The sequence below is a fragment of the Pelophylax lessonae genome (assembly GCF_965119305.1).
Source record: "Pelophylax lessonae genome assembly, chromosome: 3".
In the NCBI taxonomy this organism is placed as follows: Eukaryota; Metazoa; Chordata; class Amphibia; order Anura; family Ranidae; genus Pelophylax; species Pelophylax lessonae.
Genome location: NC_138770.1, coordinates 330,870,452 through 330,897,636, shown reverse-complemented (window position 1 = coordinate 330,897,636; position 27,185 = coordinate 330,870,452). Strand labels below are relative to the sequence as shown.

The 27,185-nt window shown below is 38.0% G+C and overlaps 1 protein-coding gene across 4 annotated transcripts in view; it reads right to left on the bottom strand.

Moving 5' to 3' along the window:
- MLIP (muscular LMNA interacting protein) overlaps window positions 1-27,185 on the bottom strand; it is a 444,758-nt gene that overhangs the window by 280,351 nt on the left and 137,222 nt on the right. For all 4 annotated transcript variants that reach the window (XM_082250228.1, XM_082250229.1, XM_082250226.1 and 1 more), the window contains exon 2: window positions 496-636. In XM_082250228.1, coding sequence (XP_082106354.1) covers window positions 496-636 — 141 coding nt within the window. The remainder of the gene's footprint in view (window positions 1-495; window positions 637-27,185) is intronic.

Below are 27,185 nucleotides of genomic sequence, written 5' to 3'. Positions count from 1 at the left end.
AGAGTTGTGCTGTGAATGACCATGACTCCCCTGCGCATGCATGTGAGTCGCATCATCGCAGTTTGGCCAAACGACTGGAGCCAAAGAACCCAGAGATAAGACCAGACGAAGATTAAATCCCTCTTAGTGACAGTGCACCTCTAGAGAGATCTGTTTTTTCGTTAAGTCTGTCCTAACAATATTTTACCAAAGCCCGCCCAACTCCCCACCACTTAGAAATGCCTGTGGCTGCAGCAATAAGGCATATACAAATAATTCAGAACCCCAGTAATACTATAGAAAACATCTTAAAAATTGCAAAAATCTAAAAGAAATGTGGAAGAACCTGCTATATACTGTACTCATTACATATACATTCCATATACAGTATATTTATAACCTGTAGAAATCAATGTGCTGAGGAATGTAAGATAATGAAAAGTAATAGGTAAGTAGAAAAATGTTATGGAATTAGCACCTTTCCCAACAGTTAATTCAGTTATTATATATTAATACCTTTTGTGTTACTTTTACTTCTGGGCCTATCAAAATTTCAGGCAGTTCATCCTTTCCGACCAATACCTGAGTGGGAAGTGTTCCAATGGCAGGTACAAAGGTAAATGTCATTTGCTTTGTTCCTATTTCTGTTGATGAAGCCTGGAATAAAATGAAAAATAATGATGATGATGATGATAATGATAATAAAAATAATTTTATTAGTAATACTTGATGGACTTTACTAATGTATAGGGAGACTCTAAAGGGGCATCTGATATATAGGGGGAACTCTGATTGGGGAACCTTATGTAAGGGGGCACTCTGATGGGGACAGCTGATAAAAATGGTTAGTCTGATGGGGGCATTTGATTTAATAGGGCACTATGATGGGGACCCCTGACGTAAGGGAGCACACTGGTGGGGACACCTGATGTAAGGGGGAATCTGATGGGAACACTTGATGTAAGGAGGCAATCTGATGGGGACACCTAGTGTAACTTGGGACACTGATGGGAACACCTTATGCAAGAAGACACTCTGACGGGCTCAATTGATCTAAGGGAGTACACAGATGGGGACACATTATGTAAGAGGGCACTCTGATGGGGAGACTTGATGTTTGGGGGCACTCTGATAGGGACTCTTAATGCAAAGGGGCACTCTGATAGAAACAGCCATTACTGTATATGAGGGTATTCTGATTGGGGGCTCCTGATTTATGAGGGTACTCTGATTGAGGGCACCTGATGTAATGAGGTACTTTGATAAGGGCACCTGATGTAAGAGGGCACTCTAATGGGGGAACTTGATGCTTGGGGTACGCTGATGGGGACACCCAAAAAATGGGGGCACTCTAATGGGGCTACCTTATGTAAGGGGGCACTCTGATGGGGACACCTTATGTAAGAGGGCACTTTAATGGGTCACCTGATGTAAGGGGGTACTCTTATGGGGACACCTGCTGTAACGGGGCAATCTGATGGGGTTTCCTGATGTCATAGGGTGCTCTGATAGGGGCACCTTATGTAAGCGAGCATGCTAATTGGGACTTCTGATGTAACAGGGGCTCGTAATGTATGAGGACACTCTAATGGGGACACTTTATATAAGGGGGCACTCTGATGGGGGCCACTGATCTAAGAGGTTACTCAAATGGGAACATCTTATGTAAGGGGGCCCTCTAATAAGGACACTTGGTGTATGGGAACACTCTGAAGAAGACATCTGATGCAAGGGATACTCGGATGGGGCAACTGATCTAAGGGGGTACTCAGAGGGGGCAAATGATTTAAGGGGGTACTCTAAGGGGGCAGCTTATTTAAGGAGGTATTCCGGTGGGGATATCTTATGTAAGGGGGCACTCTGAAGCAGACACATTATGTAAGGTGGTTCAATTTTCTTTTACTTGAAATATGGATGTGATTGGCCTACATTTTATGTTTTCTTAAAGAGTTATTTATTTGTCTTATATGTTGTTTCTGTATTCCAAAAAAAAAATAAAAGAACAAATTATTATTATTATTATTCTTACACAGGGTTTATATAGTGCCAACAGTTTGTGCAGTTCTTTACAACATTAGGGCAGACAGTAGAGTTACAATACAATTCAATACAATAGGAATCAGAGGGCCCTACTCCTTAGAGCTTACAATCTAAGAGGGAGGGTCAAGTGATAGAATAGGTAAAAACTGTGGGGGATAAGATGATGAAGAAATTGAAAGTACAGTTGTTAGGTGGAGGCAGGATAAGCTTCTCAGAGAAGAAATGTTTTCAGGGATCACCTAAAAGTGGACAGAGTTGGAGATTGGGGTAGGGAATTCCAAAGGATGGGAGAGACTCGGGAGAATTCCTGTAGGCGAGTATGGGAGGAGGTCTTGGGAGGAACTAAGAGGACGATTTGGTTGGTGTTTCGAGACTAGGTTAGTGATGTAGCTGGGGGCCGAGTTTTGGAAGGCTTTGTAAGTTATTGTTAGTATTTTGAATTTAATTTGTTGGGTGAGTGGCAGCCAATGGAGGGTTTGGCAGAGAGAGGTAGCAGACCCTAAGTGGTTTGTAAGGTGGATGAGTCTGGCAGCAGCATTCATGATGGACTGAAGGGGGGATAACCTTTTTAAAGGTAAGCCACTCAAATGAGAAGGGAGTTGTAGTAGCAGAGGCAAGAGATAACCAAAGAGTGAATCAGGAGCTTTGTGGTTTCATTGGTTATGAAGGGACTTATTTTGGAGATGCTGCAGAGATTGAGGTGGCAAGCTTTGGAAAGTGTTCAAATATGGGGCTGAAAGGAGAGTTCAGAGTCCAGGATAACACCTAGCACCCTGGCATGCAAGGATGGGTGGATGGTTGTGCCATTGCTTTTGGTAGAGAAGCCAGGGGAAGAGGCACGTGGGGGAGGAAATATTAGGAAATGTAGAGCCACCCAAGTTCAAACATTGTACATGTTCAATGTCATAAATGTCATAGCAGAAAAATGAGATTCAGACCTCAGCTGGAAGAAAATTTTAGCTACCAGACTTCTTGATTTTCAATTCATTCCCCTGCCCTAAAACAAGTACAAATATTAAATATTTAAAGTAGTTTTAAAGGCTCAAGTTTTGTTTTCTTCATGGATTCTATGCATAAAGGTAAAAAAACCTTCTGTGTGCAGCAGCCCCCCCCCCCAGCCCCCTGATACTTACCTGAGCCCCAACACGATCCAGTGATGTACACGAGAGCCTCAGCTCTCGGGGTACTCTCTCTTCTCATTGGCTGCAACAGCAGTGGAAGTCATTGACTCCTGCTGCTGTCAATCACAGCCAGTGAGCCAATGGGGAGAGAGAAGGGGCGGGGTGAACCACAACTCTGTGTGAATGGACATGCAGAGCAGTAGCTTAGGAGAGAGCCTACTTGGGTGCCCCTATAGCAAGCTGTTTGCTCTGGGGGCACTCGGCAGGAGGGAGGGGCCAGGAGCGCCTTCGTGGGAACTGAGAAGAGGAGGATCAGAACTGCTCTGTTCAAAATCACTGCACAGGGCAGGTAAGAATGACAATTTTTTTATGTATTGCCTTTAATATCACTTTAATATTTAAAAAAAAATATGCAATATACCACAATCATAATACCAGTAGTGACAACAAAAACAAATAAACACAAATGTGTATCAAATGTGCACTAATCCCCATATCGATACAATGTAAACATACAAAACTATATCATCATCAAATTAAAAAAGCTTATATGTACAGCCTGCTGTCTCAACAAATTTGTATTCACATTAGATTTGTTGTATTTCACCGAGGGTTCCAGTGCTAATATGTGCATGCCTGGAAGGAGGGGGGATTTTGGGGAGAAACCATATATAATGAGAAAGTAGGAGGATTAGAATCAATAGTATTTAATCAATGCCTGGGGTGGGAGTAAATGACCTGAGTCAAATTAAGGAATCCACCCTCAACACCCCATTTCCGAAGGACTGCAATAAAATAAGGCCACGAGAGGGAATCAAATGCTTTCTGCATGTTAAGTGAAAGCCTTACAAATTCTTGTTGGTGGCTATGTGCTAGAAAATAACTCTACAAACAATGTCTATCAAGTGACATTTGGGAATTAAGTCATTCTTAATTAAGCAACCTAGAAAACTGTTCAAGAGTTTTGCATGATGGGGACAAGAAGGTATGAAACCTTTTTGGAAAATAAAGCAGAGAATCAATTCGGGTCTCTCTGCATGCCCATTTTTAAGCTTTTAATAGCCATGCATTCCACCTCTTTAATGATATCAGAATTCAATGCATCCTGATACAGATCCAGGAGGGAAACTAAAGTAATATAAACAAGAGAAGATGATATCTTTGCACTTAAGGGGCAGCAGATAATGAAATTATAGGTTACCAAGTGACATTGAAACACATCTAGCACCTTGACAGGGTTACTGCTGCAAACATTAAATCTAGAAAGAAAATAGGGTGAGGATTAGAAGCATACCAGCAAAATCTCCTAGCCAGCATGGTATCAGTATTAGCATTAACATAATACTTTTGCTTTGTTTAATTAACCTGGTGTTTACAGTATGGTCAGTACAAACATTTTCAAGACATGTAAAATATGTAATGAAGGAGCATTTTTTTAAAGTCTTTGGACATATTATCAAAGTAGAGTTCCAGTTTTGTAGGTAGAGAGGCTCTCTTTTGAACTGTGAGACAATATAAGTCAAATGACTATGGAGCACCAATTTGTCTGCTGCTAAGAGTGTATAAACCAATCCCACAGATACATCATTATCAAAAGTAATCCTGTGTTAAAGCCTTTATCTCATTCATGACATAGGAATGTGATAAGAAATAGTCATTTAAAGACTAGGGTGCTTGGTGGGATTTGGTCAATAAAGACTGAGTTTAGTAAGATTAAAAGAGTTGTAAAGTCAGAAGGTTTTTTTTTTATCTTAATGCATTCTATGTTTTCTATGCATTAAGATAAAACAAGCCTTCTGTGTGCAGCAGTCCCCCCCCCCAGCACCCCCTAATACTTACCTGAGCCCCATCTCTATTTAGCAATGTCCACAAGTCCGTCTGCAATCTGGGGCTCTCCCTGCTGATTGGCTGAGACACAGCCACGGAGCCATTGGCCCCCGCGGCTGTCAATCAAAGTCAGTTAGCCCATCAGGAGAAAGAGGTGATGGGGCCAAACCACAGCCCTGCATCTGAATGGACACATGGAGCTGCAGCTCGGCTCTGGTGCCCTCTTAGCAAGCTGCTTCCTGTAGGGGCACTCAACAGGAGGGAGGGGACAGGAGCAGAGAGAAGGGACACGAGAAGCGAAGGATCTGGGCTGCTCTGTGCAAAATCAACTGCACAAAGGAGGTAAGTATAACATTTTTGTAATAGAAAAAAAAAACAGACTTTACAATCACTTTAAGGTCATGGTTAGACCAAGATATTGAGTGTATGTTAGCAAATGCTACCAGTTGAAAAAAATGTCAATGGGTGAACATATGATTAATACTCAAATGAGACTTAAGTGGGTGGGAGAAAATTGTGTATTCTTTAGAAAGTGTATGTAAAATCTGCCAAATATCTACTAAGGTAAAGTAATGCAAAGAAGCATGGAATGTTTTATAATCAGGAAAACACTATTTACTGTCTGGATAAGATTTATCCAGTTTAAGGTTAAGCATGAAATTAGAATCAATGCATAAAAAGAGGGTGGGAGTGAAAAGATGAGAAAAGAAGGGTAACTGTTTAAAGTTATTTCCATAGCAAGTGAGAATTGTTGCTTCAGTATCCTGTAGGGTCCCCTGCAAAACAAGGTATCTACATGCTGGATGAAATTACATAAAGAATGAGTGTTTTTTGGAAGGCTATTAGCACCCCTCTTTGAGTAGGAACAAGAAAAGAGAGAATGAAGCAGGACAAAATGGGAAGAACAAGGAAAAATGAATTAAAGAATATTAGAAAGATCATAGAAGGTTATGGCAGTGTAGGACTGGAGTCTGCAAAAGGCCTGTAAAGCCCATGGCCATTGGCCAAACAGTGTTTGGAGTAGTAAGATGCTGCCTGGGCAAAGAGCCCCCCCCCATTGTTACATTATTGTAGGAAATCAAACCAGTAAAAAGGGGCAACAGGTAAATAGTAAAAAATGTGGGCCAAAGAAGAGCATACATATACGTATATACAGTATAGAAAAAGGAATGTCTGGTAAATAACCATAAAGTAGAAAGCAACTTAAAAAAAAATTACTGAATATTGGGAGCTAAGACAGTATCACAGGAGGAGGGTATGCATTTTTGGTAATACTTCTCAGTCAAGAATAGCATATATAATCAAAATATTTGCATTACCCTATAGCTACATAAAACACAACCAATGATACACTACTAGGAGCTATCAAAAGGTGGACCAGCTCTCACTCCAGCCAACACTGTCCTGATTTATGGGTCCAGTAAGTGCATAGCATTCTGTGTGCAGCTAGAGAAAAATGGATCCTAACCAAACTTTAGGGAGCAGAATATACTATCAGCAATGCCAATCTGGATAGAGGTAGCAATCGGTAAATTGGGGGGGAAACATGAAACTGATAGAGTTTGGGGTAAATTCCACCACCTGGACAGAACAGCATCCCAAACCAATATTCAAAGCAAGCCAGGTGACGATGATGTCTTTAAAATTAAACCATAGGCTGCCATGTATGAAGATATATTATAACTCACCAAGTTAATGATGTTGTGGTCAGTAAAAATAGGAGACCTGGACAAATGCGTGGATTTCATGGAGAGAGGAGTTCAGTATCAATAACTTCACTCAAACCTAGCTATGGAGCATCCCATTACACATACATTTAAAAATAGGTAACTAACTAGAAATAATAATGACAATAGTAAGCAGTGGGTAACCCATAGATAAAGAAACAAAGGTCCTTAGGTTTTCCAATTCATCCTGTGCAGGAACACTATAACACACCACTATATCCTTCACTATACAGGAATTTAAAGATGTTGTAAAGCATGGAAGCAGGCTTCCAAAGGCATTAATGTATTGTATCAGCCCAAAAGAAGCTATTGAGATAAGTGTGTAGAGGACACAAAAAAACAAAAACAAATGTCCATAGGTTTTTCTGTTCTTAAAAATAATGTTGAAATATACTGTGAGCAAGTCCCAGCAAAACTAGCTAAAAAGTTTAAACAATCCACAAACAAACAAACAAACTTTGGATCTGCTGACTGTCGTGTTCTGTCAATAAAAAGTGGAGTGAACCTGATGGGGAACTAGTTTCTCAATTCCATTCAGGCTCCACCCACCCCTAGTTTAAAAATCCTTCACCATACACCTGTCAGTGTGATAGGCATAGTATTATAATTATGGTATATTGCATATATATTTTTTATATTTTTATTTTTAGTTCTTCCTAGATAGGTGTTCTTGCTGAACATACTCTATATTGTCAAAAGTATTGGGACACCTGCCTTCACACGCATATTAACTTTAATGGCATCCCAGTCTTAGTTTGAATGTTTAATAATTCTTCCATAAGTGCATTTGTGAGGTCAGGCATTGATGTTGGATGAAAGGCCTGACTCAGTCTCCGCTCTAATTCATCCCAAAGGTGTTCTGTCGGGTTTAGGTCAGGACTCTGTGCAGGCCAGTCATGTTCTTCCACCCCAAACGTGCTCATCCATGACTTTGTTCAACATCAGTGCTTGACCTCACAAATGCGCTTCTGGAAGAATGGTCAAACATTCCCATAGACACACTCCTAAACCTTGTGGACAGCCTTCCCAGAAAAGTTGAAGCTGTTATAGCTGCAAAGGGTGGGCCAACTCAATATTGAACCCTACGGATTAAGACTGGAATGCCATTAAAGCTAATGTGTGTGTGTGAAGGCAGGTGCCCCAATACTTTTGTCATTATAGTGTATATTGTTAGTACAGTTGTAAAATCTGTATTTATTTACATGTGCTTGCTTGTTAGTTTATGCACCAACCTAATTGGTATTTACATGTCAAAGGCGTTCTTGATGAGCTATGTATTGTTTTTAGGGGTTAGGGTGTTGGATAATTTTATATTGCTGTCTTTCATATTGAATAAATGATATATGTTTTACTTAAGCAGTTTGGCTGATTGGCGATTGTTGTAGTTTTATATCTAGTTTTTTCCTTGGCTGGCACCAAAGATGGTTATACTGTAGTTTGGGGTAACAATAATATATTTTTAAAACCATAGCATAAAAAAGCAATATTTACTTTAAAATGTCAACTAAAACAGACTGTAATATGTGTATTTAACATTTCACTATTAGCAATTTGTTTTACTTTCTCAAAATGATTATTCAATAAACCTCAAATAATAAAAGGCTAAGAAGCAAGAGCAGATACTTTTCTAGTAACCTTTACTTCATTTTAGAATATTTGAGAAAATTATAAATGTTAAAGGGTGAAGAGGACTCACACGTTATAATGTTTACTAATGATTATTATTTTTGACATGACTTGTCAAATATATCAAGATTTTACACTTTTAAAGGTCCAAAGTTCTATAATGAATATAATGACTTGCACTCTGACTCAGATTACTCGCTCAGCTTTGTTTTGCAGTTACAACAACAATAATAATAATAATAATAATTTTGAAACAATATTTAAATTTAATAAAAACAATTCTTACCATAAAAAATTTCAAAACCATCATCATGAATGCAGCTAATTAGTTAAAATGTTGAAATAAAACAAACGGAAATATGTGTATTTGGCATCTGACTAGTAGCAAGCTGTTTTACTCTATTAACATGATTATTCAATAAACCTTTAATTATAAAATGCTAAGAAGCAAGAGCAGATTCATTTCCAGTAACCTTTAGTTCATTTTAGAATATTTGAAAAAAAAAAAAAGATAAATGTTAAAGGGTGAAGAGGACTCAGACATTAACATGTTTACTGATGATCATTATTTTTGACATGACTTGTCAAATGGATCTAGCTTTTACACTTTTAAAGGCTCAAAGTTCTATACTAAATAAAATGACTTGTTTTAACTGTATATTCCACTCAGATCACTCATACAGCTTTATTTGCACTTTGATCATTAAAATAACATTACATACAACAAACTTCTGATTATGAAGCAAAGCTGAATTAACATGTGTTCCTTGGCTATTTGACTGGAAGTGGCAATGGAATCATAGTGTGTCCCCCAATATACAAATCTTTTCATGGCTAAAATAGAGAGAGAGTACCTATCTACATGCACAATAAGATGGCCTACTATTTCTTCACTGGTGAAATTGTGTTTACCTGGACTGCAAGTGAAGAATGGGGATGATCACTGACTGTTCAAATGTTCATCTGAACCCTGAATGTTTAGGGCATTTAGCTTGGACAAATGTGACAGCTTCTGGCTGTCAATGGTTGCTAAGTTAGCAACAGCTGCTTGTATCTGCTGTTTCCTTTACAAACCACTGACATCACTCAGCCCTTTCATTTACATGGCTGGGATTCCCCTAACCACTTAAGCAAATGGGCAGGAAATGGAGCCAATGGGCAATAATGTCACCACTATCCCTGCAGATTCCTTCAGAGACCAAATGGCAGCTCAGGGAGCTGTCATTTGGCTAGTATTACTGTTAGGGACCAGTCATGTGCAGTGGGTCAGTATGAGTCATCAGCTGCAAGTATTGTGATTTATGGTGGATGTACAACCAAGAATGTTTTGGGGAATTATATATTTATTTATTTATTTTTTGATAAGGGACCTGTCAAACTTTGTTTTCTTTATTTCTAGGTGTTTTTTTTTTGTGAATGAATGGGGATATTATGTTCCCAAAGATCATCCATATGGGGGGGGGGGGAATATTTGGAAGCCCACTTATTATTAAAGGGGTCTTCAAAATTATGAAAAGCCCTCTGTCCACAGACCCCTCTTGTCCTCATCAACGTGGATATAAGGTGCTTTGCCTGGGTGGGTCCTCCCCATTTAAACTACAAAACCTATTTCTGGTTGATATGTTGTCTTTTATAGTACCAAAACAGCTTGATGTGCACTAAAAACTATACACACTAGCTATTCTTTATTAGGTATAAACTTTGCAATCCAGTCAAGGTTGGTTTCACAGCTTGTGTACACACAATACTAATGAAGTAATTCGCAGCCTTAGCAACCAACTACCAATAATGCACTTTCTAGCCTCTGAAGTTTTGGTTAGGTGGCTTAGAAAGGCCAATAATTGTGGCTTTGTTATGTCTCAGGCCTTCATTATAAAAAAGGCAGAGTTTCCAGCAACCACATTGGTGGTGTGTGTAGCTGTGATAAGGAGAACTTAGGTAATGTTGCTGATAAAGTGGGTAGGGACAGATTCGTTTATGCACTGATCTCTTAAAGTAGATGCAATCCCTTCATTGAATGTCATTTAGGCAGATACATGTTTTATATCATGGGAAATCTGGTGTGCATAGGGGGGGGGGGAGTGTTTTTTAGAATTTACATTGTAATTCTGTTGAGTGCTGATGTGTTTGTCCTGCCACTTCTTTGCAGTCACTCCACTTGAACTGTCTACAGTGATAACAATCTGAATCTGAATTTTTCTATCTGCGATGTATTTTTTTTCCACAGCTTGTTCTTAAAGAACACTTGCACCTTACTGCTAATTGGCTGCATGTGTTTTTTTACAGAGCATATTTCATAATTGTTGCTGGCTGGACATTTTTTAAAGACCTATTTTATAAAAACAGTGTAGCATTCCTGTGATAAGGTCAGCACATAAGGTTGTTTTTCTTTCATTTGAGAAAACATGTGACAAGGCAATTTACAGGCAGGAGATTGTGGCAAAGTGTCTTCACCCCCATAACACAAAGTGCCCAAACAAGGGAAAATATAAATACCAGTTGTTAAATTTAGATGGCATTTTAGTGGTTGTGTTTAAATTAAATGTTACAAACTATGCTTAAGTTCCAGAGGTTTGCTTAATTTGCAGTGCTGGGGTACATTTTATTATGTGCTCTGTATATGTGTACAGATGTTTACACCCAAAAATCCTTTTAAAGACCAAAATCTATCTACAACAACTGATTAGTACTTTTTTGTCAAATAATAAATACTTTCTATTCTTTCTCTATTGCGTCTTTTCCCTGACTGTATTGCATTACACATTATACAAGTATTACATATTATATTTATTAGATTATAACTTCAGACTTGGGGTGTTTAGAGTGCATCTGGCAGATGTTACTGGCAGCTTATTCAAGAATGTATTTAAAAAAAAAAAATTTAAATAGGTGCAAGAACAGTGTGTACCTAAACCACCTACATTACATCACTCACGGCAACTTGCTTTCCCCAAAGTTAAAAAAAAAGTATGTGTGCATCTTTCCTTTAAATGTAGTCACAAGGTGAAACAAAACCAAAAAACAAAAACATGAGAATGAGAGCAAAGCATAAATGCACATGTTCCAAAAAGTCCAAAAATGATATCAAAAGTCTACCAGTGGCTAAGGACACCTTAAGTGACATTTAAATGAATATAAGTGCTTCCAGTGTTCATGACCCCCCCCCCCCCAATGCACAGCCTATTACCAAAGAGAAGATCACAGAGTGCTTTGAATACCCTGAGGGTCCCGGCAATCAGCTCCAGTATGATAACAACAGAGGATATCTGTCTCCTTAGCCCAAACTCAAATCTACAGATAATGGCTAAATGAAACAAAGGAGGTCTCATGGTACAGTACAGCTTAAAATATGAATTTATTTAAAAAGTATTACACTTACATATTCAGTAGGAACAAATGGTAAAGAATATACACAGCGCTGCTGCAGGACCAGCTGGCATGCGTGATGTCATTACAGTTCAGCTCCACCCTGACGTATTTCCCCTGAACAGGCGTCTTACACACATAATGTCTTCATTCGCTACCTCAAAGGTTTATGACATACAAAGGTTCACCTGCTCTATTCAGACAGATGTTTATTTCCTTCACTGCCCATGTGGTTTAAAATATGTGGAGCAAATCATACAGGCACTGCATGTGAGAATTAGGGAACATTTAGCCAACATCTGTAAGGGATTTAAAGGACATATTCTTTCAAAGCATTACAGTTTATTTCACAGTAGGAATCCATCCTCTCTACAGTTGATAGGCATACAGAAATATTCTCCTAAATGGAGGGGAAGTAATCTTAGGAGAACAGATTACTTGGTTTGAATGTTGACTGGGATAATAATTGTTATATTAACTGCAGTTAAGATCCTAATACTTTAATGAGATCTCACAATATTTTCCTGTTCAAAATGTTTATTGAAAAAAAGTTTAAAGGAAACAGAACATTTTAACAAACACACGGAATAATGAAGTTGTGGTTGCAATACGGAAATAACATGAGAGGTTGGATTTACAATGTGCTACAGAGGTTCTATAGGCAATGTCTTTCATACAAAAACGAAACCAAATATACAGCTTCGAATTTTAGCATTAATCATAGTTTGGGTAACCCTATTTGTCCTCTCATGAAGGAGTCACACTAAGAAAAGGAGTCTTCCAGGCTTTAGCTATAGTTTTCTTGGCTGCAGTAGTGACCTGTCGAGAGCATGTGATGCCATACACTTCATTTTGAGCATCCGTTGTATGGCATTCAACCTGTTTGCTGTTAAGAGAAAAAAAAAAACTTTCTACCTAAGATCTCACAAGATCTTGGGAGAAGTTTTTTTTTTTAAACAAATGAGGGTACAATTGCACGGCACATGCATGAGACACGGTGCATATCATCATGCATTCCATCTTGTGCATTCGCAGGAGGAAAATTTTAAGATGGCAGCATGGGTGCAGGAACACCAGCTGCAGAGAGGCAGCCTGAAATGGTAACCACAATAAAAAAAGGACAGCTTTGACACAAGTCAGTGTATATGTTTATGTATAAGGTAGTATAATTTTCTTGCAGAGAGGGGGGGGGGGTCCTCTTGATTGGCCTAATGGTTGAAGCTGAAATCAGTTCTTCTAAGTTTTTTTTTTTTTTCCAGTTTGTATCCCCATTGTGGGAGGGATGTGCTGGTTGCTTATGGAGGACTTACTGTTATGGAGGTGTCTGCCTACATTGTTTGTCAGGGGTTTCTTAGTACTTTAGGCTGTTTTGGTTTTGTTAAACACCACTACTTATAAAAATTTTGAGTAGGCTGTTTCATAGTTACACAAGAGATTTTATTCTGTTTTATTCATATTTGTTTAGCTATTTAAATAATAGAGGCGTGATTAGGAATATGCTATTAGCAGTTGATACAAATAAGAATATTCAAGGTGAACCAATGACTACAGACACGCTATTGAAATTGAAGAGGTACTGGATGAAGAGGATGCTCTAGAAAAATAAATTAAACAACATTTTGATATTTATCTACTCCATAGTTATATACCAAAAGAAATTATTCCAAGTGGCTTGGGATAATTATTCCATCAGCCTTCCCAAATTATGTTTCTTTTACTTCAACAAGGAACAATTTTAGAAAAAGACAAAATGTGGAATATATGAGAATAACAACTAAAATAAAAGACAACAACAGATAGATGAACTGGATGTTCAAATAAGGGATTGTGCTATACAGTTGGTGACAAATACAATCCAAATTTTTAAATTGACATGTATTTAAGTGGCTAAACAAACTGGACAAAATATATTTTATATAATAAACAAAAATTAGCTAAAAATTGCTACCAAAGAGGTGAATACAACTAGTAGCACTAAAAAGAACACAAGAAATCAAGCAAACACACCTCAACCTCCTACAAATTAATACATTCAAAACAGAACAAACAGATAAGAGAGAATATAAAAATAAAACCTATTCAATTAAATAATTTTAATAATAAATAAAATTAATTTAAATTAAATATTAAAATGCAGGTGAAAGAATCAGAGAAATCAAGTTTATTAACAACTGCTACTAATTCTGTTATCTCCAGTGGGAGATCATTACTGAAAATAGAGAGGTCAGATAACTGCATTGAATACTTTGATGTAACAAGGGAACTTCCCATTTTTAGTAAGCACAGTTAAAAACACACAAACACAATTATCAATTACAGACCTATGTATTACATTCAATATTTGAAATAGTTCCTCTGCATCTACTAGTCCTTTTTTTAGTCCTTTCTCCAAAGATTACTGTAATAAAAATAAAGTATATTGCAAGGTACCAAGTCCAAAAAAATAATATCACACTATTGTTTCAAAATGTGAGAATGGAACCTCCTTACCATAGGTGAAATAAAGGAAAAGGGAAAAAGTTAAAAATAATGTTATTGTTCCAATAAATACTGTATTTTTAGTTTATCTGAGCACACTTTAACTCCAGATAATTCTGCTATTTTATGATAGGATTTGTTTTTTTGTCAATAACAGACAGCTAACATCTGCCAAGTTTTTATAGATTTACAAACCTATGTTCACAAACTCCATATAATTACAAAGTTTTTTTGCTAACAGAATCAAAAGGTAAAACTAAAGACATTTATATTATAATTACTTCAATAGAAAATGATAATGACATTTTTAGAACATGTGACCTCGTTATTAAACAAACCTGTCCAAACTGATTCTTGTTTAATTTTAATCTGGGGAATATAAAAGGCTATTTTATAGATAAATTAATTTTTTTTAGTATCTAAAGATTTACATTAACTAGCGAAATGCTCTTAATGAAATGGAGCCTAAATAAGAAAAAGAACTAAGCTTTGAAATCCTTATGTGATAATGTTTTTTTTAAAAAAAAAAAACACTGATGAGGGTGAAAGGGATACAGAATACGTTTGATTATTGGAGGATATATTGAAATCTTAGAGAATTATTGATGATGAAGAGTATTTTAAAGAGTAACTCCACTTTTGTTGAGAAAAAAAAAAACATTCTCCTCTGGGTGATGTAAACAGCAAGGTTTCGAACAACCTTTGTTGCTGATTCCTACCTTAATGTTATTCTGAAGAAATCACTGTTTGTTCCTCTGTGCCTCTGTGCTGAGTGGGTCTAATGAGGGTAGTTTCATAATTATCAATCAGCTGTGTGGCTGCAGAGCACTAATGAGGAAATCTGCTGAGCCTGCATCCTTTTAGACATGTTCCTATTGGGAGTATCTCACCAAAAATGACATTTGTTTTCGAGGGGATGTCTGAAATCTGACTTGTGTCTTAGGCAGACTTCTGGAAAAATTGGTGAGCCAAGCAGAAAAGTATGTTTCTGGGGGGTGGGCAGTACACTTTCTGTACAGAATAGCTCCAGGTAGACATATTGCACTGCGTTTTCAGAAAATTACAGTGGCTGCAGATTTAAAAAGAAAGGTGATTTTTTTATAACATCCAATTACAATATAACTTGTGTTGCAATTGTATACACTATATTATTTTTCCTTTGTTTGCTTAAAGGGGAGTTACCCTTTAAACTTCTAAGGAAGTAAACTACAAACTCCTATAAAGAAGAATTTCAACCGTAATCAATGATACATATACAAAGGGCAATGAGGACAATTCACTAAAATATTTTACCGCATTCGAGTATGCGTTAAAATACTACACGACGTTCAGAAAAAAAAAAAAACTGTGCAATCTACAAAGAAACTCTCCTTAAAATCTTGCATGCATTATCTTTCCAAAGTATGCCTTAAATACCGCGTGAAACCATGCGGTAATTTATCGCAAACATCTGATATGATGCATTTCCAAAAAAGTGTAAGGCAGACAGCAATTTAGTCATGCCTGGTATGGCATGGCTTGTCTGTGTTGAGGGCTCAAGGAACCCTGTGAGTATAAAGCTCCATGATAAGTGGCTTGGATAACCTGAACTGCTTGAATAATCTGAACTTCTGCAGAGTATCAGCATCTGTGAATTGATCCAGCAGTGTGTGCTCCTTAAAGCTTCTTTCCTTTAAAAGGACCACTTGAGATCTTCTCCTCCTGCTCCTCTTCTGCATTGCTTTAAATTCCAGAAGACTGGATTCAAAGGGCTCCATCATCTTTGCTATGCCGTCTGCCAGCCTCCAGAAACAACTCCTGACTAAAATCTAGCTTGCATTTTCCAACCTATTTTTGAAACCAATCACTGGCCGATCTGATCATTGTCATAGTTATCCAATAGTAATCGCAAGCTTGGACCAGTACTTAATTATCGCATATATTTATTTATTTATTTATTTAATTTTGTGAATTGACTTTAATGCCTTTTTATGCTGTGTTTAATAGGGATGATCGAACGGTTCGGGTCAACCATCGGTTCGACCCAACGTTGGCTGTTCGAAATTCGGCCGAATTCCGAACTTTTTGTGGTAAAAGTTCGGAATTCGGCCACCAGAACCGCCCAAAATGCAATGGGACAGGAACTGGGATTTAAAAGCCCATAATTGGCCCAGAAACATCAGTAAAATGTGATTGGAGTGACTACGGGGTCCAAAGGCCAATCAGGAGTGAATACGCCCCCCATACGCCCCCCCCCCCCAGTATATAACATAGCCCTGCCAAAACTCTAGCACTGTAATACAGAGGCTGTGGAAGAGAGTAGAAGAATTTGTGTTTCTACTGCTGCTTGTAAAGCTCCAGTGTCATTTTGCAATTATTAGTGTGAGGAAAGGGATATGCAGTGTAGTTAGGGTACTATATACCACTATAGTTAGATTCAAAAGTCTAGTTTTTGTAGGGATAGCTTTAAGTGTCAGGGTGACTGTAGTGTAGTTTAGGGTGACCTGACTCTGCCATATCAGGGTGACCGTAGTGTAGTTTAGGTGACCTGACTCTGCCATGTCAGGGTGACCGTAGTGTAGTTTAGGGTGAACTGACTCTGCCATGTCAGGGTGACTGTAGTGTAGTTTAGGGTGAACTGAACCAACAATCAGCACCATGGGATCTTCTAAACAGTTGTCTAGAAAACTGAAACTGAAAATAGTTGACGCTCACAAAGCTAGAGAAGGCTATAAGAAGATAGCAAGGCGTTTTCAGATGTCAATATCCTCTGTTCGGAATGTAATTAAGACACGGCAGTCATCAGGAACAGTGGAAGTTAACCACTTGCCGACCGCCGCACGACTATCTACGTCAGCGGTCAGCCCCTCACAGGCAAACTAACGTAGGGCTACGTTGCTTGCTTGTGAGGGTCTAGGGAGCGAGCGCGCGCCCCCGAAGGCGCGCTCCCGCTCCCGCGTGGTCACGGACCCCCCCGCGCGTGTGACCAGCGGACCCGATGTCCGCCGGCCACTCGGCGATCGGCGGGGGAGAGGGAGAATGTCAGGCAGCTTGTGTAAACAAGCTGCCTGTCATTCTCCTCGCTGCAAAGACACTGATCACATGGATCTACTATGTAGATCCGTTGATCAGTGTCCTTACAGCTGAAGCCACAGCCAATCACAGTAGAAACCACGCCCCTAGGGACACACACAGCCCCTCCCTCCCAAATAAAGTTAACCCCTTCACTACCAGTGTATTTTTACAGTAACAGTGCATATATATAGCACTGATTACTGTAGAAATGTCACTGGTAACCCCAAAAGTGTCAAAAATGTCAGTCAAGGGTCCGATCTGTCCGCCGCAATGTCGCAGTACTGCAAAAAAAAATCGCAGATCGCCGCCATTACGCGTTAAAAAAAAAACAACAAAAATTACAAAAATCTTTCCCTTTGTTAGTAAACGCGATAACTTTTGCGCAAACCAATCAAAATACGCTGTTTGCGATTTTTTTTACCAAACATAGGTAGCATAAAACAAATTGGCCGAAAATGTTAAAAAATTTTGATTTTTACATTTTTTTTGGGGGGAATTTCATATAAAAAAATGTGAAAAATATTGTTATTTTTGCAAAATTGACGCTCTTTTTTTGTTTATAGCGCGTGATCAAAAAATCGCACAGGTGATCAAATACCACCAAAAGAAAGCTCTGTTTGTGGGGGAAAACAGGACACCAAATTCGTTTGGGTACAGCGTCGCACGACCGCGCAATTGTCCGTTAAAGTCACGCAGTGCCGAATCGCAAAATACCCCCTGGTCGGAATGGGGGTAAAATCTTCCGGGGCTTAAGTGGTTAAAGCAAGATCTGGAAGACCAAGAAAAATATCAGACAGAACATTTCGCAGGATTGTGAGAAAAACAATTCAAAACCCACGTTTGACTGCACGATCCCTCCAGAAAGATCTGGCAGACACTGGAGTTGTGGTACACTATTCTATTATAAAGAGATACTTGTACAAATATGGTCTTCATGAAAGAGTCATCAGAAGAAAACCTCTTCTACGTCCTCACCACAAAAATCAGTGTTGGAACTTTGCAAATGAACATATAGACAAGCCTGATGCATTTTTGAAACAAGTTCTGTGGAACGATGAGGTTAAAATTGAACTTTTTGGCCGGAATGAGCAAAGGTACGTTTGGAGAAGAAGGGGCACAGAATTTAATGAAAAGAACCTCTGTCCAACTATTAAGCATGGGGGTGGATCTAATTTTTTTTTTCAAATAATTTTTTCAATAATTGGCTCTCTATCAAAAACGACAATTTTTAAGAACTTTTTTTGACTGATTCATAGTACCTGGGGCATGACCCAGAACCCTAGGCACTTTTTAGGGGCATTTATTTGTTTTAGTTTCCCATTAGGTCTGCTTTACTTTTAAATGACAGTGCATGGCAGTAGGTGGAATCATAGGCCACTATTGGACTATGAAGCAGCTATGGATCAGCCCGCTGCCATGCACTGTCAATCAATGGCAAGGCAGACGTGATGGGTATATAATCTCTCAATTACCCATCAGGCTCTGCCCACACCTAGTTCAAAGCTCATTGGCAATGCACTGACAGGCACAGTGGATGGAGGGGGGAGGGAATGCACTGAAGAAGCAATGTCCAGTATAGACACTCTAACCTCAGTGAGGGTACGGACAAATTCATGTACTTGTCCCTGGACCGGTACATTAATCGGGCACAGGCAACCATCAATGTGGGATGCCCCTGGATGGGCTGTGAGTCTTAATAAACATATAATGTCCACAGTGCAATGTCCATTTGCTATAACTCAAATAAATGAAAAATTACATATGTGATGACTCCTAGTGGTAAAGAAAATCCAATAGTGAAAATCCAAAAAGAATGCCTAGTGACATACAGTGAATCCCACTACCTCCAGGATTGGCTTCTTACCAGCAGGTAGGGATATTCTGGCAAAACACTTGTGTTGCACATATTGAATTTGTGTTTTATATATATGTCACTTGTGATTTAATATTTTGTTTAGCGCACCAGACCATCAAATTTTCAGCATTATAGCCCCAATTCAGGTATTTGGATCTTTGGTTGCAGCTTAATGTTGTTCACATATCAGCGCACCCTTTTCATTTACTTTTTAGCGTCCTCAACATTGTTTGTGTTGATGCGGCGATCTGTTTGTTTTTTTGTTCAGCTTGCTGTTTGAAAAAAAAAAAACTGAAGATGTATACCTTGCTTTACTCTCTCTATGATTACTTTTGGGTTACATTAGATGTATCTGCACTTTAGAATTAGAAGAAATTAGATGCAAATACATTTTATTTACAACATGACCAGTTTTTGCCTAGTAATTATCAGAAATGTATTTTAGATTCAATTGTATTTAATCTGGCTAAGAATTATATTACTTTTCTTTACAAATTCTATGTTCAGATCAAGGGGACAACCACTTTCTGAGAAACTATTTGTCTAATTGTCTATAGCTGCACCTCAGCTATATCAGACATCAGCACAGACCATATCTTCCACTATACATTTATTGGTGATATTATCTGCATTTAGAAAGGAGTCTCATTATCAGCTGGTGGATTTGTTTTTTTCCAGCACAATAAGAATAATTGGGGTTTAAATTAAAACAATAATAAGATTATTTTTTGAATATTTTCCAAACCTGTAAACTAGAAAAAATATTTCAGAACTCTTCTACAAGAGGTTTGCATTTTGCCTGTGGAAGCGAAATTAAAATCAAATCAATATTTGGTGTGGCCACCCTTTACCTTCAAAACAGCATAAGTTCTTTTAGGTACACTTGCACACAGCTTTTGAAGAAACACATCAGGTAGGTTGTTCCAAACATCTTGAAGAACTAACCACAAGTCTTCTGTGGATGTAGGCTGTCCGACGATTTTCTGTCTCTTCAGATAATCCCACACAGATTCAATGATATCAAGATCAGGACTCTGTGGGGACAAACCATCACTTCCAGGACTTGTTCTTCTTTTTGCTGAAGATAGTTCTTGATGACATTTGTTGTATGTTTACGGTCATTATTTTGCTGCTGAAAAAATGTAGGGCCAATCCTATGCCTCCCTGATGGTATGGCCTGATTGTTAATTATTTGCCTGAATTTTTCAGCAGTGAGGACACCATTGATTAGGACCAAATATCCAACTCCATTTACAGAAATGCAGCCCCAAACTTGCTTCCTGCTACAGCCAAATAATTCAAAATTTGACTCATCAGTCTAGAGCACCTCCTGCCTTTTTTCTGCACCTCAGTTCCTATGTTTTCATACATAGTTGAGTCACTTAGCCTTTCTACCATGTTGGAGCTATGGCTTCTGCAATTCTTAGATGAAGACTACACTACCCATGTACCTGGGTTTCCACCAGTTCCCTGCAGATGGCACTGCTGAACATCTTCTGATGTCAAAGGAAAGTAAGCATGATGTGTCTTTCATTTGTTGCATTAAGTTTCCTTGGCCGACCTCTGCACCTACGGTCCTCAACGTTGCCCATTTTTTGTGCTTCTTCAAAAGAGCTTGAACAGCACATCTTGAAACCCCAGTCTGCTTTAGAATCTTTGTCAGAGAGAGACCTTTCTGATGCAGTATAACTACTTTGTTTCTTATCGCTATACTCAGTTTAGACATTGTGTATGACCTATGACATAAAACTATCTTTCACAACCTCAGTAGCAGAATTTGGCTGTTCCTCATTCAGTTTTAAGCTCCCTACACAGTTGTTTTTGTTTCAGTTAATTAATGTGTTTTAACCTATATATGAAATTGATGATCATTAGCCCCTGCTTTCTTATAATTGGTTGATCATACACATGACTCTAATCCTACAAAATCCCAGACTTTGTAGGAATTTATGCTGGTTTGAAGTCAGAGTAGTCACACCAAACATTGATTTGATTTAGATTTTTCTTCTGCTCTCACTCTTTGCATTTTGTAAATTGAAAAAAGTAAACAATTAAAATATATACTTTTGAAAGCATTCTTATCTTACAGCATTTCTTCACACCTGCCTAAAACCTTTGCACAGTACTGTGTATATACAGTGTTCAGCATAAATGAGTACACCCCTTTTGAAAAGTTTGATTTTAATGCCAAAACTGAGTTTTATAGAACATTTTTTTAGCTCCATTATGTGAAAGTAAGGTTAATAATATAACTTAGATTACAAAATCTTCAGTTTTACTCAAATTAGTTGATGCAAAAATGAATACACCCCACAATTTAAAACTACTACATCTAGTGTTTTGTATGACCCCCATGATTTGCAAGGACAGAAGCAAGTCTTCTAGGTATGGAATGAAGACGTTGGCGACATATTGCTTCATTTATCTTTTTTCATTCTTCAAAAACTACCTCTTTTAAAGCCTGAATGCTGGATGGAGAGTGATGCTCAACATGTCTCTCTAGAATTCCCCATAGTTTAAAAAATAAAGCTGTAAATATGTATTCAGGGGAAGTAGTGATAAACTCTAAATCACCCCATGCTACCCCAGTAAAAGCAAGATAATAATAAGTGCATTTATACCTTCATTTTTTGGGTGCTGATTGATAGAGTTTAAAGATGAATGAAGCATGTATCTGAATTCAAATCAATAGCCACCCTATAGGGAATGCGTATATACAGTATATTATAGTAGTTCAAAATACATTAATCCAAATGAGTCAAAATACACAATAAGGAATTTCAACACAACGCACCTCAGAAAACGTAGGTATAAAGTTTGGGGTGTGTAAGGAGTATTATCCAAAAATTCCCTGCCAGCAGGAGTAATAACTATGTATTAATCTTAAAAGAACGATATCCCCCTAAGGAGTAGGCTTACCACCAATAAAGTCTGGAAGGGAAGTCAAACACAGCAAAAAGAGGTTTTGTAAGCGATATCAAACCTCATATGGTTACTGCATCAATTCCTATGCCAATATAGTCATGAAACATGGTAGGGGATAACTCACCTCTATCATGTACATACCTAGGTTCGTATAGTGTGCTCTTTTCGGCGTCCCATGCACCAGGGTGTTCTCATTCTCATGGGGTCTGGGGAATAGGCACTGCCTGCGTGAGATATAACTGATACAAATATATAGACATTATGTTCCCATTTTGGACTGACACAGCACTCAGTGTGTCCTCATTCTTGTGGGGTTATCCCTCCCCCATATATGGCGTTTCCGAACCTGCATGTCACTGCTGGCCGCATCACAGGTGTGTGGCGTCACCTTGCCCAGCAATCTCTAACCACACCTCCACCACACCCCTGAGACACTCCCACAACCCTCCACCTGGCAGGAGGGTTGAGAGGTACCACATGGTTGGCAGCAAATGCAAGAGCACCTCACTGCACTGTCCACCCTTGCCCCATCCTGCGAGTGCCCCCATGCCCTCTGCCCCTTGTGGCAGATGGATGAAGGAGATGCCTAGGTACAGGGATCAAGAAAGTGGCAAGATAAGGGCCCAGTAGGAGAGGGAACCTCCCTCCAGAGCTGGCGCCCATCAGGCACTACAGTCGGCCTACACATGGTGGGGGAGCCCACGGGAGACTGATGCGGCACGTATAGCCATGCAGTCACCGCAGGAAGGGGATCAAGCGAGTGGCCAAATGGCATCTGTCCATACCACCTGTACAACAGATCAAAAAAAAAAATCTAAATTATTTGAGATACAATTACAAATTAAATGGGTCAAAAATAGAGAAAAAATAGAGAAGAGACGAGGGATGTGAACATGCATAGCATAAACTTGTAATGTTCCCTATAGAAAAGATTTTTTAAGAGTAAATTTCATTATTCCCTGGGGGAAATATTGCATTGAGGCGCTTTATATATACATTTCTGTAAGCGCATGTTTCTTGCATATTATGATGAAATGTACAATGTTTTCATGCGTATGTATGAGTATAATCACTTTTCTTCTTATTCTGTTTAGAATATTTGTACCTAAGCTACTGAAGAAGCAATAATCTCACGAAACATGTAGAGCTCATTCATCCAAAAGTAATAACACATCAAGTTACCCTGCCGTGGTCTTTATCTATGGTTACCGTGCACAAGAACATTCAACTTTACAGGGTCTTCTATGTGATGGTATAGGGTGAATTGTATGGTGTTTTATACATATGTCTTTTTTAACAATGTTAACAGATTTTGATTAAAATTATAGGGTTTTAGCCAAGATTGGTACCGATAAAGTCCATGCTTGTGTGAAAGTTATAGAGTCTATAAAACCATGGTTTATATATATTTGAAAATTGATCAGTCCTGATGTAGTGACTATCTCATTTCTTGAGGCCTTAAAATGCCAGGACAGTACAAATAACTCCAAATTTTGTAAAGTAGATAGCCCAAGGTTTTTAGTAAGAGACAATTAAGACATTTAATAAAAAAAATTTTCACAAAGCTGTAATTTTAACAAATTATTTCTCATAAACAGCATGGGTGTGCTTACAATTACACCCCAAAACTCATTCTACTATATCTTATGAGTATGAAGATACCACATATGTGAGACTTTTTTTATAGCCTAGATACATAGAGGGAACCAAATCTAAGAAGCCCCTTCAGGCATTCCAGGAGCATAAATTATGCATCTCATTTCTTGACTACCAATCACATTTTTGGAGGTCCTGGAGAACTAGGACAAAAGAAACACCCACAAAATGACACCTTTATGGAAATCAAACACTCCAAGGTATTTTCTGAAAGAAATAGTGAGTCTTTTGAAAATGGAATTTTTTTCCCACAAGATTTTGAAAAATGCAGAAAATAAAATGAAAATGTATATTTTTTAATTACGCAAAATTGTCAATTAATAAGATATTGCTAGCACACATCGTAGGCATACTTCGAAATACACCCCAAAACACATTCTGCTACTCCTCCCGAGTGTGGCAATGCCACATTCATGAGACTTTTTTACAGCCTAGCCACACAGAGGAACTCAAAACACAAGGAGCACCTTTGGGCATTCTAGGAGCATCAATTACACATCTAATTTCCTAACTACCTTTTGCATTTTTGGAGGCCCTGAAGAACTAGGACAGTTGAAACACCCAAAAAACTACCACATTTTGGAGAATTAATACCCCAAAGTATTTCTTAAGAGGCATGGTGAGCCTTTTGAAGATTTCATTTCTTGCTTAAAGTTTTTGGAAAATGAGGAAACATAATAAAAATATTTTTTTTCACAAAATTGGAAATTTAATAGGATATTTCTCACACACAGCATGGGCATATTTAGAATTACACCACAAAACCAATTATACTACTCCTGAGTATCATGATACCCCATGTGTGAGACTTTTTGGTGTCCCATGGACACAGCATGCACAGATTGTGCCACTGTGTGCTAGCAGAGAGCTGGCACAAGCTTTGGATGCAGAGGTGGGGGATATACAGGTACATCCACACACATTGGCACTCTTCTCATCCAACTGTTTATGTAATATGACTGGACAGAAGTGTTTAAAAAGATCACATAATAAACACTGTCTTCAACATTACTATACCACAAAGGGTCCAATATCCATTATTTTTGCAACATTCTGCACCCACCAGGAAAGTACATCACTTCTTGTCACACTATACTCCCAGCGCTTAGAATATACCAAACACAAGTAAACAATCCCAAATGTCCATACTTAGTGTGAAATACTTATATCTTTATTAGATACTCCATTTCAATGAAAACAATGGTAAAAGTGAACTCTCACTGACTAATTATACCCTCTAGTGTAAATGGGCCTTAAAAGGCAAATACTGTATATCATTAGCCACAAGATGTCACTCTCCCTCTTCTTCACTCTCCTAATCAGGAAATCTGTGATCTTATGTTTCCTCATGTCTGTGGTACCCAAATGGCAGGTACGTTTACAACACCCAACATGCTCCAGACAGAGGCTGCAAACCACAACAGCATTGTCTGTAACTGCTAAAAAAAAAAGTCCTGCAATGCAGAGCTACTTCTATTTGTTGGCATTAGCCGGTGTCTAACAAAAATAACTGAAGTTAATATGTTGAACATTTTGGTAATAACTGGTGCTACAGGGATAGATAGGGGTTCGTGGAATGTGGGGTTGTTGTTTTAAAGAGTTTTTGTGTTCTCCATTTTGACATTTTATTAAACTAAAAATAATGCACTGTTGTGCTGAAAAAAGAAGAAGCTACAAACCATACTTTAAACTGTTGTGCCACCAGCCATTTTGTATGAAGTTGAAGGCATTAGCTTTCTTTTTTTTTTTTTAAGTAAACTTTTTTATAGCATTTAGATTTGGTATGGCTTATACTTCAACTGTTCAATTCAGACATATTTCAGTTGGATAAAAAATTGGGTCTCCTAACCTATCTAAAAAAAATTCATTTTTTTCAAATTGCAATGGTTTAAATTGCAGTGCTGCTGCTGTATTTAAGCCCAGCAGTAATATAACAGTGAAAAAATCTATTCGACTAAGCAAAATATGCAATACCAAAAACAATATACCTGACACTGTATGTGAAAATCATACTGTTCCAGAACACCATACAGTATACAGCTTTAAGATACCTCACAATCATGTAATTGAAAGGATTTAAGCTTTTCCTGTGTCACCCTTGATGTAATTTTAAAAGGTGTACTTTCCAATTTTTGAATTTCACGATGGGTTTCACAATCAACCCTTAAACACATTTACTATCTTTTTTTTGTTGCAAATAAAATTTTTAGTTTAAGAGATGAGTTAAATTTACGCCCTGCAGCAATGCAGAAATGTGAAAAAAAAAACAACATAACCATAAAAAATATTCTTCCTGATAGCAGAACTGTGGAAAGGATAAACTCTTTAAATCCATTAGTAGGAAAAAATTGTCTGATCTAAATAACTCCTACCTTTTTGTATGCTTTGATAGCAAGCTTCCCTAAAGAAAGCAATCAGCCATTTCACCTAAATCCATCTAGGACAGGAATAAAGCTCAGCTCTCTCAGCTACATTTGCTTTTACCCTTTATACAGTCTTTAGATCTCCTTGAAAAACTATATAGAAATTGTTGTTAAAAGTAACTACTTTTTGCAAAACAGCCAATCTTTTATAGCCTCTCTCATATGATATAGCATTTTATTCTATAAGCTCTATCATCGTAACTACTTAGCGTATCCAGCTGAATTATACCTTGTTTTTCTTCAGAACAAACTGGGCTTTCATTTTGATGTAATAGATACCTCCTGACTTTTTATTATCAAAGAAAAACTTGCAGAACATGGTAAAATATATATATATATATGTTTGTAAATGTAACTGTATATTTCTTGCTACATAACCTACCACCAAAGAACAATCCACAATAAATTCTCTTGCTCCTGATGTTAACAGCAATTCTGCATATGTGTATGTTTTTTTGTTGTCTGTACCTGTAGAAGAGCCCAGAAACAATAGTGCACATTTTGCTTTTTTTTTTAATCCTACCTAAAACGTACTGACACGGATACTCATTTAAAAAATGTTTTTTTCATCCTACCTAAACACACTGAATCTAACTCTGGCCCTGATCTAGATCAAAGAGGAGAAAAAACACCGGGTCTAGCTGTGCAGTGACCTATTTCTGATAATAAGAGGCTATCACAGTGATCACGTGATTGAGAAGTGGGTCTCCCAGTTCCTAATCATTAGTACAAGACTCAGGGCTTTCAGAGAGAACGTGATTTCTGTGCTTGGAGCGCACTGTGCAGCCTGCTCTCAGCACAAACACTGGTACACATACTATATGACCATCCAAGACTAGCCGACAATAGCTTAGATGAGAATCTGGAACTGTTTATTTGAAAACTCACAGATAATTTATACACTACACAATCAGGTGAGACTCATCACATCACTGTATAAAGAAATATAAATAACATAACTAAACAACCAGTATAAACTATGCTACTCCCTCCCCCTAGTAACTACTAGCTGACAATGATAGCATTACTATGCTAATTGATTCAGCACTTAAACCAGCCTGGGTGACCAGACTGGCTGGCAAAAAGGCTACAACAAAGTACATTACAT